Here is a 16,296-nt window from a genome sequence, read left to right on the forward strand (position 1 = left end):
AGTTATCTGTCTAAATGGCTTTTGAATATTGGCCTCACTATATTTATATATCGAGTGACCCTTTTTTTTATTGGACTAATACATTTCTTGATTAGTTTTTGAAAGTTAAAACTCTTTATCAGGTCAGAAAAGGATTTTAGCTCTCAAAAGCTAGTCAAACGTATTAAGCTAGTCCAATAAAAAAGGATTCACCTGATTATATATATATTTTTTTGTTTGCTATTTGTTCACCTTTATTTCTGTGCATTCGAGTGGACCAGTGTGGCAGCCACACAACTACATGTTGACAGAGTTAGGTAGAAAGAAGTATCTGGAAGCAGTAAGTCCTGTCATCCATATGCGCCCTTTCATATGGACATGGGGGATAATACGAGACAGATAAGAACCCACTGGTCCTCTTACACATAGAACAACCCCCGTCTCCATCATACCGCAATGTTCGGCTCTATGAGTCGGTACTGTAACTCCTTAGCTTCTTCCCACTGACCAGCCAGGCAGAGTCTTTCCAGCTCACACACTTGTGCTCCGAGGACGTTAGCTAGCGCACAAATGCCACCAACAGCACCTAGAAGGAAGAAAAACCATGTTAAATAGAATTCCTTGTACAAGTGGTCTGACAAAACAGATAATCCCCTCCTGCTAAAGTTATCTGGATAAGTGATGACGAATAGTCAAGCAGGATATTTATCGACCATCATCCAGCTTCCAGCATTGTCCAGGGCTGCTCTGACACCGCGAATGCTACCAGTGTTGCCGTCAAAACATCACCCGACGATTCTTCCGAATTCCCGGTGGCTATAAGGGGGTCTGGGGGATTCCGGGAAGGGTTGGGGTTTATCACTTCTGCTTCGGGAGTTGGGCAACTAAGAATTTCCGTTTTGTGATTTGAGGGGGGGGGGGGGGAAGGAATTTTGTGCCCACTACATTTTGGAGGGGGGGGGGGGAGAATCAGCCGGCAGAGTCTACTTTTGTTTTATTGGGTTTGGGTGCCACTTTTTTTTTTTTTTTTTTAACTGTGCGTCGCTGCTTAGCCAGCTATATCCTTTGAAAATATCTGAATAAAGTTCATGTTACCTGAGAACACACTTCAGGATAACTTTAACCCTGCTCTTACCAGTATCTAAAGTTAGCCAAATAACTAATTCCAAATATCAGAGTTAGCTGGGTTAGTTATTCTAACTGAATTCTGCTCTGGGACACCCCCCAAAAACACCTTCCACTTAGCTGGACAAATGGCAATGATATTCAAAACTCAGCATTTATCCAGATAACTTAAAATGTTATCTAGATAAATGCCTTTGAACATCAACCTCTTAGTCAAGGTAAAATAAAGAAAAGGATAAATGGGACCCACAAGACAAATTCGTGTGGCTATTGCTTTTTATTGAATACTGTATGATGTAGGATCAGAAATAGGAGTGGCTGCCTTAACAACAATGGCCTCAAACTTCAATCCCTCGTTCCTTAGAAAAAGTGAACTTTTCCTACAAGAAAAAAGAAAGAATGACAACTCTTGTCATTTTGTGCAAGAGAGATCATGGAGCTGCTTTCTGGGAATAAACATGATAATGTCATTGAATTTTCAATAAGAAAATAAGTGAAATAGTATCAACAAAATATTGGCATGTACCTTTCAACCAACCATTCCCCTCTCTAGGTGTCTTTTCAAATGTAATTTTCAGGGTTTCTTTGCATTTGAAATATAAACAGATAACACAGCATAGTACGTACAGTAATTGTTCTCTTTACATCCTATTCCCTCAGTATTCTAAGCTGATCGGCTTATCTGGCTAAGTTACATGAGAGATTCAGCGGCACGGCTATGCTGCTGAATATCCACATAAAAGTCACTACTTAGCCAGATAACATATCCGGCTAAATTTAAACCTGATCTATGGCAGGTCTGACTTATCCGATTAACGTAACCGGGTAAGAGCGAATATGACTACTTATCTGGTTACGTTAACTGGATAATTAGCACCTAAGTAGTGCTAAATATCTGCCTCTATATTTTTAACAGAGCTTTCAGGGCTGGTGCAAGGGTCTGTAGCTCCCTGGGCAGACCAGTGTAACACCACCACCCCCAAACCCACCGTGAGTTGAATGTGCCGGCTGACAGTGCTAGATATATAGAACTGTATGCTCACCCTCTTATAGTGTTCGCTCTCTCTCTGCTGTCACCCCCTTCTTTAACAATTCTGAAAGTGGCACCCTCTTGTATCCTGGTGCCACCCCTAGCAATCGCAGTCCTGCCCCGAGAACGTTGGTATAGTTTTGTTACTCCCCTCTCCTATCCCTTTCCCACCCATTCCCCCTTTTTTTCTTATTTATTTATTTTATTTAAAAAGTATTTGTATACCGTTTTTAAAAAAAGGAATTTTATCAAAAACGGTTCACAGATTTAAAACAAAAATAAAATAATCAAAATAAAATGGAATTTTTTTTAAAACTTTACATAAAAATAGACAATAACTAGACAGGATGCTAGTATATAAGATTTAAAAAATATAAAAGTTTGGGGCCATGGGCTTATTGTTTTGGGGAAAGGGGGGAACGGGAGGGGGGGGGAGGGGGAGTGGGGAAAATACAACGTAAAAATTACATAATAATAAAGGGGAGAAGGAAGGAGGATATGATAATTGGAGACATGTGAGTGAGCAAATATGTTGTAGTTGTGAGTAGCATAAATGGGATTGTAATGGGTGTAATTAAGTTTGTGAATATAGGTTCGGTATGGATGATTGAGTTTAGTTAGAAGACGTATTGAATGCAAGTTGAAAAAGATAGGTTTTGAGAGATTTTTTGAAATGAGAAGGGTTGGATATTGAGCGAAGATGGTTTGGTAAAGTGTTCCAAAGTGTTGGACCAGCTATTGAAAAGGCTCTTTTTCTAGTGAGGTCTAGTCTGGCTTGTTTAGGAGAAGGGATATCTAGTAAATTTTGATTAAGTGATCTTAGGTGTCGTGTCGGTTTGTATATGCGCAGTAGTGAGCAAAGCCAGGTGGATGTATGATTATGGTTATGAATTAAGCTATGGATAATAGAGAGAATTTTGTATTTTATTCTGAACTTTATGGGTAACCAATGTAGCGATTGTAAAATAGGGGTGATATGGTGGCGTAGAGAAGTTCTGGTTAATATTCGGGCTGCAGAGTTTTGGATCAGTTGAAGAGGGTATAATGAAGAGTCTGACATTCCTAAGAAAAGAGCATTACAATAGTCTAAGCCAGAGAAAATTAAAGATTGAAGAATGGTTCTATAGTCTCGGTAGAATAGTAGAGGGCGAAGATGTTTTAACAGTCATAGTTTGAAAAACGATTTTTTTGTAAGTGAGGATATGTGTTGTTTTAGAGAAAGATCTGAGTTAATGTTTACACCTAGGCTTATAGCGGAACGTGTTATGGGGATAGTAACATTATTGATTGTCAGATGTGATGGTGGGCCTAATGAAGAATCAGAGATGGAAGTTAAGTGTATAAGCTCAGTTTTTGCCGGATTTAGTTTTAATCGATTGTGGGAGAGCCAAGAGTTGATAGTAGATAAATAAAGAGAAACTAAGGATAGAGTGTCTGACCATGATGATTTATATGGGACAAAGAATTGGATGTCATCTGTATCTTTCTTTGCCCAAAAGGGGTCACAAAAGGCACCAGACTTCCTTTCCGCCTCCATAGTCATTGCTCGGTGTACGCTTCCCATGTATCCAAGAATTTAGGTGTTTTTTTTGCTTGGGTGCGCCCTCCTTCCCTGTGCAAGCAGGCATTCCGAATTTACTGGGCGGACTCACTTTTTCCTGCGCTACTCTTGGAGTGAGGCAGCCTGTAGTCACCCGAATGGCACTGATCCTGTTCTAGTTCTGGCCTCTGCCAAACCAGGATGAAGGACTGGTAAAATGATTTTGTATGAAAGAGAGCAAAAAATTGATGCTACAGCCCTCCCTTGCTGCTCAGGAGAACCAGGGCACTCTTGCTCCCCTAAGCACGCCAAGTCAGGTTTTGCCATCTCAGCAAAACCCATACCAGAACCACCACCGAGAGAGGATTTCAGGAATAATATCCCCGTGGCATCATCAGTGAATGCTGGCAGCCTGCATCGTTCCAGAAAGCAGGAACAGAATATGTAACATTATGCTTTGTGTTTTTATCACTCATGCTGAATGTTTAATTTTTTTAATGGAATTTATTGTAATTTTTTATTTTTCTTTAATTGTGTATTTTTGCTTGATTTTTGGTTTTCACTTTTGTTCCCCACTTTGGGCATTTTCTAGTCAATCAGTTCACTTATTCTATAACAGATAAAACCCTTATCTTTTGATTATAGTTCGAGGTCCTTCGTGACGCAGTCGCTCGAAACCCAGTCCGTGTTGGGAGACGGTGTAAGTGGATTACAAATTTATTTATTTATTTATTTATTTATTTTTAGATTTTTATATACCGGTGTTCCTGTATTAAAATACAGATCACATCGGTTTACATTGAAACATAAAAATTACGCCAAGAGGCGGTACATATAACAAGGTTATAGAACTTGGAAAACATGGAAAACAGGTTCGAAAAATAACAAATGTCTGGATAAATGACACACTCAAACTTCGATTAAACTTGGGCTTACAATTCAAGAATTTGTGGACTTTATACTTTTTGACCATCCTTCCTATTGTTGGGTTTGAGCCTCCACCTTCTTCATAAGCTTGCACTTTTCCCATCATCAATGCTTCAGGCTGGCCCGGTGACTCAGCAGCAGCGATAGGCACTGCCATGCGGAGGATCTGGAGTCAGGTCGGCTGGGGAGGCTGCAGAGGTAGCACCCACAGCTGCTGAGGGGAGAGACTCTTGGTCATCATAGAACAGTGACATCCGGTGGTTGGACTTAGGGCCCTGGTGTGTCACCCCCAGCCATGGGCTATCACTGCAATGTTTTAGACTCACAGACCATCCCTAAAGAAGGAACATTCTCAAATCTCCATGTTTAAAGCGTTAAATTTTAAAAGTCCGAGTCACAATAAGTTTACTCGTGAACCCTGGAAACTTCTACAAGGGATGTGGCGCCCTAAGAAGACTACAACCACATTATTTCTCTTTGGGGGTTCCCCTATCTCAAAGATGAAGTCTTAAACCCAGAAAAGGACTCCTTCCCTGATGTACGAAATAGTCGAGTGGTTGCAGAAGTGCTGCAGCCCAAAGGTAGTCACATCTGGACAGACCTTCAGCGGTCAAGCAGGATGGAAAGGAGCCACAGAAACCTGTCAGCTCCCGTGGCACTCTGTACCAAGGATTTCAAGCACTTAAGTGGCTAATATTCTGCACTACTTAGCCAGCTAAGATCAGATCAGACGTATCCGGCTAAGTGATGCTGTTTGAATATTCAGCCAGGTTCAGCGGCCACCACTTGGCTGGATAACTATTAACCTGGATCAATATTTATCCAACTAAGTGGTGAGTGTTCTGGAGCAAGTGGGCAATTCTAAAGTTAGCCAGATAAACTGATCCAGATAACTTAGCAACTGCTGAATATCATGGGCTAAGGTAGCTGGCTATATTTATCCAACGAGCTTTCTCAGCTGGATAGTGGCTGAATACTTACCTCTACCTCTATTTTAGCTCCCTTTTTTTTTTTTTACTCATACGATAAAAAGCGAGTAAACTCCCGACACAGTAAGCTAATGATGTGCTAATGCATCAGGAATTATGAAGGGAACAAAAGGACATGCTTGGCGTGCATAAATATAATTTATGTGCATAAAAAAAGATTTTCATTTGTGCAGAAAGCAGATTTTCTGCCTATGAAACATGCTTCATATGCAGAATTCAGGATTTACGTGGAGAAAACACTCTGTCCACAAATTGTTGACCATGAACTCCCCCACCTCCTACAGACTAACTCCAGCCCTGGAAACCAGCAAGAAGAGGTGAAGACCTACCATAGTTCCTGCGTGCTTTTCCAAACAGTGGGTGCAAGCAGATAAATTGCCCTGTCGGTTGCCTTTTGACTGAGATATATAAGTGCTAGGGTAGAAAATGACCTCATTACCAGGCCGATGCTATATCATGCGCTGGTTACAGCACACGGCTCAACCCGCGACTGGATGTGCATCCATAACCCCCCAATGCAAAACGGGGGTTAGTACATCCCAAATACATGTCCAATCGCGTGCGTTGGTAATAGCGCTCATCACATGCAAATGCATGTTAATGAGGCTATTATCTATTTCCCCCCCCATGCAAACAAAAAAGGTGTGTCCAAGGCACATGTTTTTACTCGCCAAAATTAACGCCTGCCTGGAGCAGGCGTTAATTTTGGAGAAGCCCAAAAAGTCTACAGAAAAGCAGAAAAAAAAATACTGCTTTTCTGTACTTCCTCTGACTTAATATCATGGCAATATTAAGTCTGAGGAACAACAAAACTATAATGTCTCGAAAATTAAAAAAAGTTCAGGGTAGGAAGAGGGACATTCTAAGACTGAGTGTCCGTTTGTCCTCCTCTGCTGCGGGCACCTCTTCCGGGTGCCCACAGCAGAGGAGGCACACGATTTCCCCAGTGCTTCCTTTTTTACTATAACATCGGCTTGTATAGTGCCGATTGCTGCAGGCACACTGTCCAAAGTTTGTTCTGTCAAAATATGTTTGATGCTATACAAACAAGCTGTAGGAATGTCCGAGTGTTTTGACTTCTCACGGTTTTATCCCTGACTCTTCGGTTTGTCCCAGATTTCTGTGCCTCTTTCCTGTCTACGCCTTGCTTTTTCCTCACTTCCTCCTTGTCCTTTTTTGTCCATCTTCCAGGATCAGAAGGGAGGAAGCCCAGGAGTCACTGCAGTGAGGGGGAGGGGGAAAGAAGCTGGGAGTGGTAAACAAGGAACTTACAGTGGGGTCAGGAAGGAAGCAGGGAAATCAATGGCAGGTCAGGGATGCAGCAGCCAACAGCGTTTGGCAGGCAGAAGGACTTCTGTGGAACTGCGGCTTGCAGGAAAAGTTAGTTTAAGTTGGTGATTGCATTCCATGAGCAAGTGGACAAGCTCAGTGGGAGTGCATGGTATGCGGGGTGACGACGCCACCCACTGAATGCGGGCAAGGCGCGAGGTCTGCCTCTTGTAGGGGGCACAGCTTGCTGGAGGCTCTGTGTGTGCAGTACATAAACCTTACTGAAATTACCATAAACAAAATTAAACTGAGCAAAAAAAAGGCATAAAAAGAATTTTAAAAAAAGTATAATCCTAGGAAAATACAGTATATCCAGTGCCCCTAAGCCTCTACAATTGTGTGGCCCTGAGAAACCTCACACTTAGATTGTTGCCGCATACTCACTTATCCCATTTTCCTTTGGCAGACTTTTCAAGATTCAGTGGCAATTATGTGGCAAATTTGCATAATTTTGCATAAAGTCTCACATCTCTTTTTTTTTTTTTTTTACACTGAAACCTTTCACTATTAAACAACATTTAAACTATTTAGCAATACACAATTTACCATCTATAAAACTCCATTATTTATCAAGTAAAGCCATGTTACAGACATTTAAGTGTGAAATGACACTTTTATTTTGGATTGAAATATAGTGGAAGCATCCTCTTTATACTTTCTTGAGAAAGTCCTGGGCTGGCTGTCTTTCGGAGTATATGAGCTTAGGTACTCTGAAGCTGTGCTCAGCGTCAGCAGAGTTTGTCACGCTGTTAAAATGAAACTAATGCCGTCTCTGCCAGCTGTGGGACAGAAGCAGCCACAGAGTTCCATAATACATCCTGGCAGAGCTTCCTCTGCGGGGCAATGGCCTGGAACACAGTTCCACCACTTCTTTTCAGACTCAAGACAGGAGGCAGGGCAGTAGGGATGTTCTGCTCCAGTCCCTCATCCCCGCCCCCCAGAGAAGGAGAGAGGGAGGGGGGGGGGGTAAGCCTGGGGGGCAGAGAGCAGCCACTCTGCTACCTAATCCAGCCCTTCCACTCCTCTTCTGCAGGGAAGAGGAGGGGAAGGGGTATGATCCTGAGGCAGACGCTGCAGAGCAAAGAACAGGCAAGAGCTGAATTAGCACAAGTCTGAAACTTGGGAGCAGCAGTGCAAATAATTAAGGCTTCAGCCCCAGCCTCAGTGACTGGAAATACCATTTGAGTTTCAAACTTGTGACCCAATGAAGTAGAGCAGAACTGATGGTAGAAAGCAGTTGCTGCCCCCTGCAGAAATGTGTGTGTGTGTGTGTGTGTGTGAGAGAGAGTGCGTTTTTGGGGAAGAAAAAACAGTTCGTGCCTGGCCCTGGCAGAGCTTTAGGTTTGTTGATTCTGCAGCAGGTTTTAAATCTTGAGGCAACAGGCTAATTATGTAATTTCTCCTACGCTGTAGAATCACGGGAGCCTGGGGGAATGGTGCACAATATACAACCTGCCGTTCAATGAACTTGAAGCTCTCCCATGCTAATTGAATCATCTACAGGAAGCTACAGAGTGCCTGCAGGGTTGATTCAATGGCCTTCTGTCTCAGCACCAGCACCCCCACCCCCCCCCCCCCCACACACACACACACACGCTAACTCTCTGCTTCATGCGCCAGCCCTCCCTTCCCAGGCAGCATGCAGGGTGAGAGAAGTGGAGCAGAATTATGCTAATTTGCCACAAACATTTGAAAAATCTACCACTGAATTTGCCAACTCTTTTCACAGAATCTTGAAAAATGAATCACAGGAAACCAGGGGCTCTGATTATTTCCCATCTGGCAACACAGGAACAATTAAGTGCCAACCCAGCTGTGCAAGTTGGATATTCTGCCTTCGTTTCTAGACCTGACACAAACTCCAGTACCACAACTGTCATGTAATGTGCCCTGTCCCCTTCACTGTCTCGTCCTTAATAATCCTCATTCTTTTGTGCTGCTTCACATCTGGAAATGTACAAGGGTTAGACCTAGGTTTCTTTCTCCTAGCGCGATATCAGGAGGACGTTCTCTTCTAGATGAACACTAAGGATCAAAGAAGCGATCTGCTCAGTGAGAAGAGGACCTCCGCTGGGACCAGGATCATGGAGAAAAGTGTGCACTGCAGTCTGAAATACCTGACAGTACAACGGTCAAACCACAGGTGGAGCACTACTACTTTTTAGCAAGACACTAGCCCAGTCCTATGGGAATGGTCCAGTCTTTAGCCTGCAAAGTACTTGCTATTGTCTATGCTTTATAACAACACCACAGATCAAAGAAAATAAATAACTTGCCTGTCCTCTCGCTCCTTCAAGTGTGCTGGCCCTGTAGCAAGTATATGTGCAGCCGATAGGTGCTTTTATGCTGATCTCATGCAGACATAGGAGCTTCCCATTCTGCTCCCAATGGGGAGCCTGCCTTTGTTTTGTATATGGTGTGAATGGGAACCTGTCTGGATGTGAGAGGGAGAGAGAGAGAGAATGTGTGTGTGCATACGAAGCTGTGTGTGAGAGCATATTGTAAATGTGAGAGCCTTTGTGCATCTGTCGGGGGGGGGGGGAATGTGAGTCTGAGTATGAGACAGCATGTGAGAGTGAGAGCCTGTATGTATGTGAGAAAGTGGCAGTCTATATATGTACATATGTGTGGGAGTGGGAGCTTGCTTATGAGAGTCTGTGTTTGTGTGGTAATATAAAGTTGTGTAAGAGAGCATGTAAGAGTAGAGCCTGGTTGTGTATGTGGGGGAATGGGAGCCTGTGAGTGATAGTATGCGACAGTGAGTGTGTGTTTGAGATACTGGGTGAGAGCGAGCATGTGAGAGATCATGCAAGAATGGGATGTGTGGAAGCGCATGTGAGAGCCTGTGTGTGTATGAAGGAGGAAGGAAAGAAGACAGGAAGAGAGAGAAGAAAAGAATGAAAGACTGAAAAAGGAATAAGGAAAAGACAGACAAAGGAAAAATAGAAGGACTGGGACCAACTGATTAGAAGAATAAGATCAGACAACAAAAGGTAAAAAAAATTGTTTTGCCTTTCAGCGATTGGAATATGCCATCTTTGGAATGTGCATTTCTTATACATTTGTATTTTGCTTTTTCTTCAGTATTCCAGAGAGTCCAGAAACTGGTTTCTTTGGCTTTCCATTTCAGTTTTCTCTGCCTGTTTCCGTTTCTAATTTGTAGCCCCTTATTCTGTGTTAGGTAAGGGTCTGTCTGCGATATGCATGTGTGACAGAGATGCAGTATTTTGACTAGTGTGTAGTTTCTCTGTAAGGATTTATAGCAGTCCGGCTTGTTCTGTTTGCCCAGTAGGTGGTGTATTAGTGTTCTAGGGCCTGGTGTATAATTTTCTTTGTTGTCTTTTCGTAGATTAGATTGCTACTGTTTGAGTCCTGCGAGTTACTGCTCTTATGGTATGGTATGGAATGGTATGGCAAGGTTCTAGGTATCTTTATCTTTTTTTTTTGTAAGAGTTTGCCTTATTTCACAAAATGTTTGGCAGTGGAGGGAGTTTGTTTTGCTGTCACTGAGGTGACACCAGAATTTGAATGTATATATTTTTCATGTCCTAGTTCTGTTTTACACCCATTGCAAATCTTAAATTTTATGACTGTAGTTATGATTTGCTCTGCATTTTTGGAATGAAGATTCATAAAATAATACATTGATATTTGTTTTAAATGCACAATATTGTGTAAAAAGTAAACTACAATAAATATAATAAATTTAATCCAGATTAATAAGGCATTTATAATGATGGTAAGTGCTTGAAATAATAGAATTCAAATATTTTAAAAGGTCCCTCATGATGCATGATGGCTGTCGCAGAATACTTAGAAATCCATTGAGGCTGCATGCTATCAGGTGAATTTTCAAAGCAGTTATTAAAAGTAACATACTATCACAGCAATTTTCAAGAGCCATTTACTGGAGTACAAGTGCATTTACTAGAGTAAAACCCAGTTTTACACATGTAAATGCTTTTTAAAATCAGGCCCCAAAGCATTATTTATCGCTAACAGTACAACTAGTAGGGCCTAGACCTGTACGTCTACTGTCCATGCATGTTAATCTTGTGTCGTCGTCCCCCCAAACAAAAAAGAATTTAGTTCTGGTTACGCCACTGCTTATACAGCTGAAGTTCAGGAAGCTTTTAAGGGTTTTCATTTAAGTGGACTGAAATTATTTCAGTGTGAGAAAAGGAAGAGGTGTGGGTCTTAAACAGAAGATTATACAACATTCACCATCACTGCATTTCAAAATTAAAAGCAAAGCCGTGGAAAGCCAGGGATCATGCTGGAATGGGGTGATATTGATTCCAGATGGAGCTGTGCAAATCATCCCTCCCCCCCCCCCCCCCCCCCAGATATATGTCATGCCATGGATGGCACAACCAATCGGCTCATATACCAAATCCTCCAGAATCTGAAGGGCATTCACACGTGTGGCATTTTTAGAGCCCCAGTCTTGGTCACACACAATACCTCGTGCACACTACTTGCTCCTGGCCAAACTCTGCATCACCGTCAGGGGAGAATTCAGGCAACGCCTGGTTCTGCTAGTCACAAATGCTGCCAACATTTCAGTCCCTGCCGCACTTCACAGCTCCCGTGTGGGGCACTCCAAAAGGCTGTTACATAAAAAACCCACTACAGACAATTTCACTCTCCTTCCCCATTCACAGTGAGATTCTGTTCTGCACAGATGCAGGTGACTGCCTGGCTGCTATGGCACACGTTTCCTCTGAACCAGTGAAAGGTCTCATTGCTGGAGATCAGAGCCTTCCTTGTTCTGCAAGCTGAATCAACAGGGGCAGCTAGCTTTAATATATGTAAAAAAAAAATGTGCCACGAGTTTGTGTTTTTGGTTTTTACTCGCGTCTTCCTACATGTTACCCTTTATAAGGTTTTACGTATATGGATTTGTCTTTGTTGGACTACTTTCTCTCTTTCTATGCTTTATGTTGATGCCTTGTTCATGTATTACGTTCGCCACTTTGATTAGATTCTAGAATTTATAAAAGTTGTTTATGAATACAATGAAAAATGAGTTCTGTTTCACTTGCAGGCAGAGGAGAATAAGCATTTTGCCTCATCCAGTTCGTGCAATACCGTGTGCCTAAAGCGAAGGGAGCCCGCAGTGCCCACAGGGCTGCCACTGCTCAGCAAGCTGCAGAAACATATAGAAACATAGAAGTGACGGCAGAAGAAGACCAAACGGCCCATCCAGTCTACCCAGCAATCTTCACACATTTTTTCTCATACTTATCTGTTTCTCTTAGCTCTTTGGTTCTATTTCCCTTCCACCCCCACCATTAATGTAGAGAGCAGTGATGGAGCTGCATCCAAGTGAAATATCAAGCTTGATTAGTTAGGGGTAGTAGGGGAAGTAACCGCCGCAATAAGCAAGCTACACCCATGCTTATTTGTTTTACCCAGACTATGTTATTCAGCCCTTATTGGTTGTTTTTCTTCTCCCCTGCCGTTGAAGCAGGGAGCTATGCTGGATATGCGTGAAGTATCAGTTTTTCTTCTCCCCTGCCGTTGAAGCAGAGAGCTATGCTGGATATGGGTTGAACGTGAAGTATCAGGCTTATTTGGTTTGGAGACGGGCGTGGTACCTACCACGAGATGGGAGAAGGGCTCCTGCGGTCTTGCTTCACAAAAGCGATAGCAGGAAGGAGACTGGACACTACAGGCCGGTTAGCCTTACCTCAGTTCCGGGGAAAATTAACGGACGCTCTGCTAAAGGAAAGGACAGAGAACTATCTACAGTCCAGCGGGTTACAGGATCTGAGGCAGCCTGGTTGTAACCAGAGGACAGTCATGTGAAATGAATCTGACTGTCTAGAGAATTAGATCAAGGGCGAGCACTTGGATTTCAGCAAGGCTTTTGATACGGTCCCAGACGGGAGGCTCACAAATAAAATGCAAAGCCTCTGAATGAGGCCCAAGCTGGTAGAATGGATTATAAACTGGCCGACTGACAGGTGACAGCGAGTAGTGGTAAATGGCACCTATTCCGAAGAGAGGAGAGCGATAAGTGGACTTCCTCAAGATCGGTTCTGTTCAATATTTTTGTGAGCGATATTGCAGAGGGATTAGAAGGTAAAGTTTGTCTTTTCATGGATGACACTAGGACCTGCAAGAGAGTGGACACACCTGAAGGAACAGAGAAAATGAGAAGTGCTCTAAGAAAGCTGAAGGCGCGGTCGAAGGTTTGGCAGCTGAGATTCAAGGCCGATAAATACAGCGTCAAGCATCTGGGCTAGGGTAACCTAAAGGAGCTGTGCATGATGGGAGGCGAAAGGCCGGGAGAGAGACCTCGGGGTTATAGAGTCCGATGATCTGAAGGCAGCGAAGCAATGGGGCAAAGCGGTGGCTAAGACCGCAGGCATGCTGGGAGAGAGAGAGAGAGAGAGTCAGAACCAGCAGGAAAAGGGAAGTGATGCTGCCCCTGTACAGCTCCTTAGAGAGGCCTCACCCAGAGTACTGGGCCCAGTTCTGGAGACCGGATCTCAAAAAGAAAAAGAAAAAAAAAAAAGACAGTATGGAAGCAATTCAGAAAATGGCGACCAAAATGCTGTGAGATCTGCACCGAAAGACTTATGAAATGAGACTGAAGGATCTAAATATGTAAACTCTGGAAGAGAGAAGCGACAGGGGAGATACGATGCAGACTTTCAGACACCTGAAAAAAAAATTAACGAGGCACAAAAATCAAACCTTTTCTATGGAAAAAGAAGTTGATCTGAAACTCCAAGGGGGTAAGACTCAGGAACAAGGTCAGGAAATATTCTTTCATGAAAGGGTGGTGGATGCATGAATGCCCTCCTGGAAGAGGCTGTGAAGACAAGAACGGTAACGGAATTCAAAAGGGCATGGGACAAACAGAGAGGATGTCCAGTGGCTAGAGGTGGTAACTTAAGAAATGGAGTAAACTCTCACCTTTAGGTGCAACCTCCAACAGTTACTACCCTAATCAACTTGCTGAGCAGAATGGATGGGGTTTTAGGTGCCGTCATTAACACAATGTCACTGTCTCGTCCAACACTGGATCTGCCTGCAACTCTGTCTTACATAGCTGGCAAGTATCACTTGGAGAAAGCGGACATTGTGCCTCCTTCAGTCACTGCCTACCATCAAAGCGTGGACTGCCCAAGCCTTGCCAGCCCAGGGAATGAGAGAATCTGCCTGGTGCTGCCAACCAAGTCAGGAGGTGGCTGTCAGCGGCCACTCCTGGAAAAACCAAAAATCAGGTCCTGGTGGGTCACTTTGCAAACCTATAAAAAGGATAGCACAGCTCTCAAAAAATACGACTGCTACTGCTGCTCCCAAACACTCAACAAGGGGCCTGATTGATAACGGCATTCTCCCCCAAGGCACAGAAAAAGAGAAAAGCCTCTGCCACATCAGATCCTGAGAGTAAATGAGGAAAGTTCTAATCAACCTACCCACACAGTACCCTGCGAGCAGGAATCCTGCCGATCCGGATAACACCTGGAAGTCCTGTGGATGGGTTTTGTGAACAATCGAGGCAAGGCGCGTTATCTACAAAAAAATATAAATATGATTAAACACTGACACTATTATGGAATTCGGTAGGCTCCTCTTTAATGCCCAATCCTCTGATCAGGAGGATAACATGCTTGGAATTTCTTGCATTGCTCACTAACAGTTTTTACACATTTCTCAAATCTAATAGTGAAAGTACACTCATTCCACACTTGCTGCTGCTCAGTTTCACACTAGGGAAAGTGTTGGAAAGCAAATAGCATATTAATCCTACACTAACTAATCCTATCCAGAAAGGTAGTTTCACACTTTGATTCATTATTCCAGGAGCAACTAATTGGATTAAATGTAACTCTGAAATTAAGTTTGAGCACAAAGGGAAACTATTCTGCATTTAATCCTGGCGTGATGGAAAGAACAGAGTGAAGCCAGAGGTAATCCAAAACTGAATACTACTACCGCCTATTTCTAAAGTGCTGCTAGTCATAGGCAGAGCTGTACAGAGACACACAGGAGCAAGTTTCTGCTCGACGGAGTTTGCAGTCTGGTCAAGAAAGTTATCCATGGCAAGCAAGAGTCTATGGGAAGTGTATTTATTGGAGAGGGAACTGCTAGCATGAGGATCGGGAACCTGCCAGCATCTGATTAATAGCAGCAAACACGTGCAACAAGAGGCGACCTCATTGGCCATTAGCTGAGCTCGTTTGGGTTTGGTTGCTGCTTCCCTTTACAGAGCTTTGTTACAGCACTGGGGCTGGAAAACCGGCATCAGCCACCGATCCATCCCAGCCCTAAAACGTTCAACATTTCCATGGGAAAGGTTAAACAATGGTCAAAAAAAGCTAAAGAAAACAGTCAGAGACTGGAAAAAAATACAATCAAAACGAAAACACACGGGGGTCAAACGACATTACGGTACCAGCATTTATCCTTTTTAAATTCACAATTTTTCCAACCCTGAGAGTGCTTCGCTTTCAATTTTAATTCATACTAATGATTTTGCTTCTTTTACCAACTGCACAAGAACCGATGGGGTTTTCGGTACATTTTTGATTCTGGCAAGAAAATCTAAAATTATTCTAGAGGTGTAACACGTGCAGTCAACAATAAACCCAATTGCTTGCTGTAAACACGTCCACACGTCAGTGTTTATAGAGCCGGATGCATTTATTCCCTCAAAAACCCAACACCAGGAAAGGGGTTAGCAACAAAACAAGAGGCTGTGATATGCACTCTCCCTTCGGCCCCTTAGCACAGGAACCCAACTCTCATCTCCTGGCCCTGCTCCTACCTTTCCTGATCTACAACTGATGCATCAAGCAGATAAATGCTCACGTCCAAAAATACTCTCCAATGTTGGGGGTGGAGGCGGCAGGATGTCTTGGCTGCAGAAAAAAAATGCCATCCGCAGGTCCTCTCCTGCATGCACACAAAATAAAACGCCAGGCTGACCTCGCAGTGGGCATCACGACTGCCATCCATTCTCTCTCAATGTCTGGGCTTGGGAAGGTTAAACGAAGTAACCAGAAACAGAGGCCACCGTTTTATGGACAAGTGAGGCGGGGCTGGCAGCTGCAGTGCCATGCAGGATCTCCGTCCGCGTCTCCGGTAATAGCACTGCCCAGCACACAGCCGCCTCTCCGAAGGTGGCAAAAGAACAAATGCGCTCTCTGTATCCTTCCCGGAGAGTCCTCGGGCAAATTTCCAGCCTTTCTAACCAGATAGATGTTAAGAACATAAGACGTTGCCATGCTGGGTCAGACCAAGGGTCCGTCAAGCCCAGCATCCTGTTTCCAACAGTGGCCAATCCAGGCCATAAGAACCTGGCAGGTACCCAAACATTACAGAGATGTCAAGCGACTAACGCCAGTAATAGCAGTGGT

At 43.5% G+C, this 16,296-nt stretch overlaps 1 protein-coding gene across 2 annotated transcripts in view; it reads right to left on the bottom strand.

Moving 5' to 3' along the window:
- HOGA1 (4-hydroxy-2-oxoglutarate aldolase 1) overlaps positions 1-16,296 on the bottom strand; it is a 35,161-nt gene that overhangs the window by 5,459 nt on the left and 13,406 nt on the right. The window contains exons 5-6 of one of the 2 annotated variants that reach the window (XM_029610155.1): positions 14,353-14,449; positions 488-565 (exon numbers count right to left, since the gene is read on the bottom strand). In XM_029610155.1, coding sequence (XP_029466015.1) covers positions 488-565; positions 14,353-14,449 — 175 coding nt within the window. Of the gene's footprint in view, positions 1-431; positions 566-14,352; positions 14,450-16,296 lie in introns of both variants that reach the window. The other variant, XM_029610154.1, reaches the window with a different exon arrangement.

Source organism: Rhinatrema bivittatum, chromosome 7 (genome assembly GCF_901001135.1).
Source record: "Rhinatrema bivittatum chromosome 7, aRhiBiv1.1, whole genome shotgun sequence".
In the NCBI taxonomy this organism is placed as follows: Eukaryota; Metazoa; Chordata; class Amphibia; order Gymnophiona; family Rhinatrematidae; genus Rhinatrema; species Rhinatrema bivittatum.